This window comes from Arachis ipaensis, chromosome B04, assembly GCF_000816755.2.
Source record: "Arachis ipaensis cultivar K30076 chromosome B04, Araip1.1, whole genome shotgun sequence".
NCBI lineage: Eukaryota > Viridiplantae > Streptophyta > Magnoliopsida > Fabales > Fabaceae > Arachis > Arachis ipaensis.
In genome coordinates this window covers 89,743,709-89,747,044 of record NC_029788.2, presented here as the reverse complement: position 1 = coordinate 89,747,044, position 3,336 = coordinate 89,743,709, and the positions used below count along the sequence as shown (strand labels likewise).

The 3,336-nt window shown below is 32.0% G+C and overlaps 1 protein-coding gene across 1 annotated transcript in view; it reads left to right on the top strand.

The window, feature by feature from the left end:
* The window catches only part of LOC107639475 (laccase-17), a 4,935-nt gene that overhangs the window by 948 nt on the left and 651 nt on the right, over positions 1-3,336 (top strand). The window contains exons 3-6 of the mRNA XM_016342982.2: positions 894-1,138; positions 1,241-1,369; positions 1,459-1,947; positions 2,714-3,190. Of these exons, the coding sequence (XP_016198468.1) occupies positions 894-1,138; positions 1,241-1,369; positions 1,459-1,947; positions 2,714-3,190 (1,340 nt within the window). The remainder of the gene's footprint in view (positions 1-893; positions 1,139-1,240; positions 1,370-1,458; positions 1,948-2,713; positions 3,191-3,336) is intronic.

Genomic DNA, 3,336 nt, shown 5'->3' with positions numbered 1-3,336 from the left:
ATTTTTTATTTACTAAAAAATATAAACACCTCTTAAAAAAATTTATAAAACCAAGCTTTAATGTCAACATGATGTCCAATTGTCTAAGCCTTATAAGGATGATTAGAGTATTATTATTTGGAAAAGTCTAGGGCCAGCAACTTTTGTATTTTCTGGCCAGCACTTAACCATCAAAACAAAAGTGGGTGATTTCTCACCATTAGATGTAATCTCACACTATTAAAAACACTATTGATGGCCAATTGATGGTTACAAAACATCAAAATTGCTAGTCCCCTAGCATTCCTCTTATTATTTTACTTTATCATCTTTGTCAAAAGGAGCTTAATCTATCTTTAATTAGTAGCTCTAATAAATCTCTATTTCGGCCTTTTGACAACTTTTTGAGTTTTATAAATTCCTTTTCTCACTAATTTTAATTACACTTGAAGTTTTTAACCATGAAAATCATGAGACAAAATAGTTTTGTTTAGGACTTAAAATGACTTAAAAAAATTTCACTTAACAAGTTAGTTCTTTGAATGTTCAAAATAAATTGGACATCTTGTTATTCCTTTATTCCTTTTATCTAGAAAAAGTATAACTTGCCACTTTTTCCCTCAAATAGTAAGAAACGAACTTGTCATTTTAAATCTCCATGATTTACTTTGAGTTTTGCCACGCATAAACTACTAACCTTTAATATTTGATAACCAAATAAATTTAGCCAAAATCAATTAAAATTTATTATATTTAGTATTCATTAATAGTTGTAGCAATTAATAAATGCTAAATAAAAAAATTTCTAGCTTTTTTTCTTTTGGTCTTTCTATCATTATCGTAACCCAAAATAGTAAACAAAATTAGAGATGAGCTTAATGACAAAACACCTGGTACGGTTTTGTTGCAAATAGGCATGGAATTCGACAACTTCGATCAGGGTGGGCTGATGGGCCAGCATATGTTACACAATGCCCGATTCAAACAGGCCGAAGTTATGTCTACAATTTCACAATTGTGGGTCAAAGAGGCACTCTCTTTTGGCATGCTCACATTTCATGGCTGAGATCAACTGTCTATGGTCCTCTCATTATTCTTCCAAAGCATGGTGTTCCATATCCTTTCACCAAACCGTACAAGGAAGTTCCCATCATTTTTGGTATGTAATAATTAATTAGAGGATCAACAAAAAACACCCTTCTTGTGTATGTCCTTATTAATTTGGTGATCTACATACATTCACTATTTAAAAAATTTTCAGGAGAATGGTTTAATGCAGATCCTGAAGTAGTGATAGCACAGGCATTACAAACAGGTGGAGGTCCAAATGTATCTGATGCTTATACTATCAATGGACTTCCAGGGCCATTGTATAACTGCTCTGATAAAGGTACCAAGTTCCAAACAAATGTCACACAAAACAATTTTTCATATTCAATACTTGTTTAAAATGACAAAATTGGAGTGTTTTATTTGCAGATACATTCAAGTTAAGGGTGAAGACAGGGAAAACCTACCTGCTCCGTTTGATTAACGCTGCACTCAACGACGAACTCTTCTTTAGCATCGCAGACCACACCCTCACAGTTGTTGATGTAGATGCAATTTACGTGAAACCATTTGAAACAAACACTGTTCTCATCGCACCAGGCCAAACTACAAACGTTCTTCTCAAAACAAAACCCCACTATCCTAACGCTACATTCTTCATGAGTGCTAGACCATATGCAACTGGCCAAGGAACCTTCGACAATTCAACCGTTTCCGGAATCTTGGAATACCAGGTCCCACCGAATATTCTTCTCCATTCAACAAAGATTCCCCTCTTTAAACCCACTCTCCCTGCCCTCAACGACACTTCTTTCGCAACAAAATTTACCAACAAACTTCGCAGCCTTGCGAGCCCTCAGTTCCCGGCTAACGTTCCCCAGAATGTCGATCGACACTTCTTCTTCACAGTCGGCCTCGGTAATGTTACAATATATTTCAAATATTATATATTAAAAAATCTTAAGGGCTAATATTCCACAATTATCATTAGTAATATTGATTGAGACATGTATTGGAATAGAGTTATGTTATTTGTACACTAAAATTAGTTACCAAAGTCAGCTATTAGTATAAAATATATGTTTAAATATAAATATACATTAAAAATAAATTAAACACATATATTTATAGCTATTAGTATAAAATATATGTTTAAATATAAATACACATTAAAAATAAATTAAACACATATATTTATACATAAATATATTGATGATTAATTTTAGTGACTGATCTACAAATAACATTTTATTTAAAATAATACATGAAATATGGATATTTGTCTTCTAAATTCTATTATAGAAAAGGAACATTTGAAATAATTAGTTTTAAAATATCCGTAACTATACTAAAAAAATCAAAAAATTATTTAAGTATTTTGTTTTCAATTATGTTATTTATATATACTAATATAAAATACATATATAAATTCATAATAAAAATAAATTAAATTATACTATATTTATATATAAATATACTAACAGTTAATTTTAGTAATTAATTTTAATGTATAAATAATATTTTTATTTTATTTTTTATAAGTTAAGTAAAATGAACTATTACCATGTTAATTTTATATTTATTTATAAACAACAAAAAAAATTATTTCATTAGGTGAAAATGGTTAGATGAATCAAACACCATTGTTTATTTATATAATGTGGTCCTAAATATATTTGAACAGGTACAAGTCCTTGCGACCATAACCAAACTTGTCAAGGGCCTAACGGAACCAAGTTCGCTGCATCGGTGAACAACGTGTCGTTCACGCTCCCAGTAACTACTTCTCTTCTTGAAGCCCACCATTCTGGTCAATCATTTGGTATATACTCGTCTAACTTTCCCGTTAGTCCCTTGATCCCATTCAACTACACTGGAACTCCACCCAACAACACTATGGTTAACAATGGAACCAAGTTAGCGGTTCTTCCATTCAACACGAGTGTGGAGCTTGTATTGCAGGACACTAGCATTCTTGGTGCTGAAAGCCACCCTCTGCATTTGCATGGTTTCAATTTCTTTGTTGTTGGACAAGGATTTGGTAACTTCGATCCGAATAAGGACCCTGCGAAATTCAATCTTGTTGATCCAGTTGAAAGGAACACCGTAGGAGTCCCTTCTGGTGGATGGGTGGCTATTCGGTTCTTAGCAGATAACCCTGGTAAGTTTAAACAACATTATTCTATACCGGATTATTCGGTTCATAGCTATGATAAGTTGATGAAACCATTTTATTACGCTGGAATCGATGTATGCTACATTATTCTAGTTAATTCCATTAACGTTTCAAAAAATATTCCTCTAATA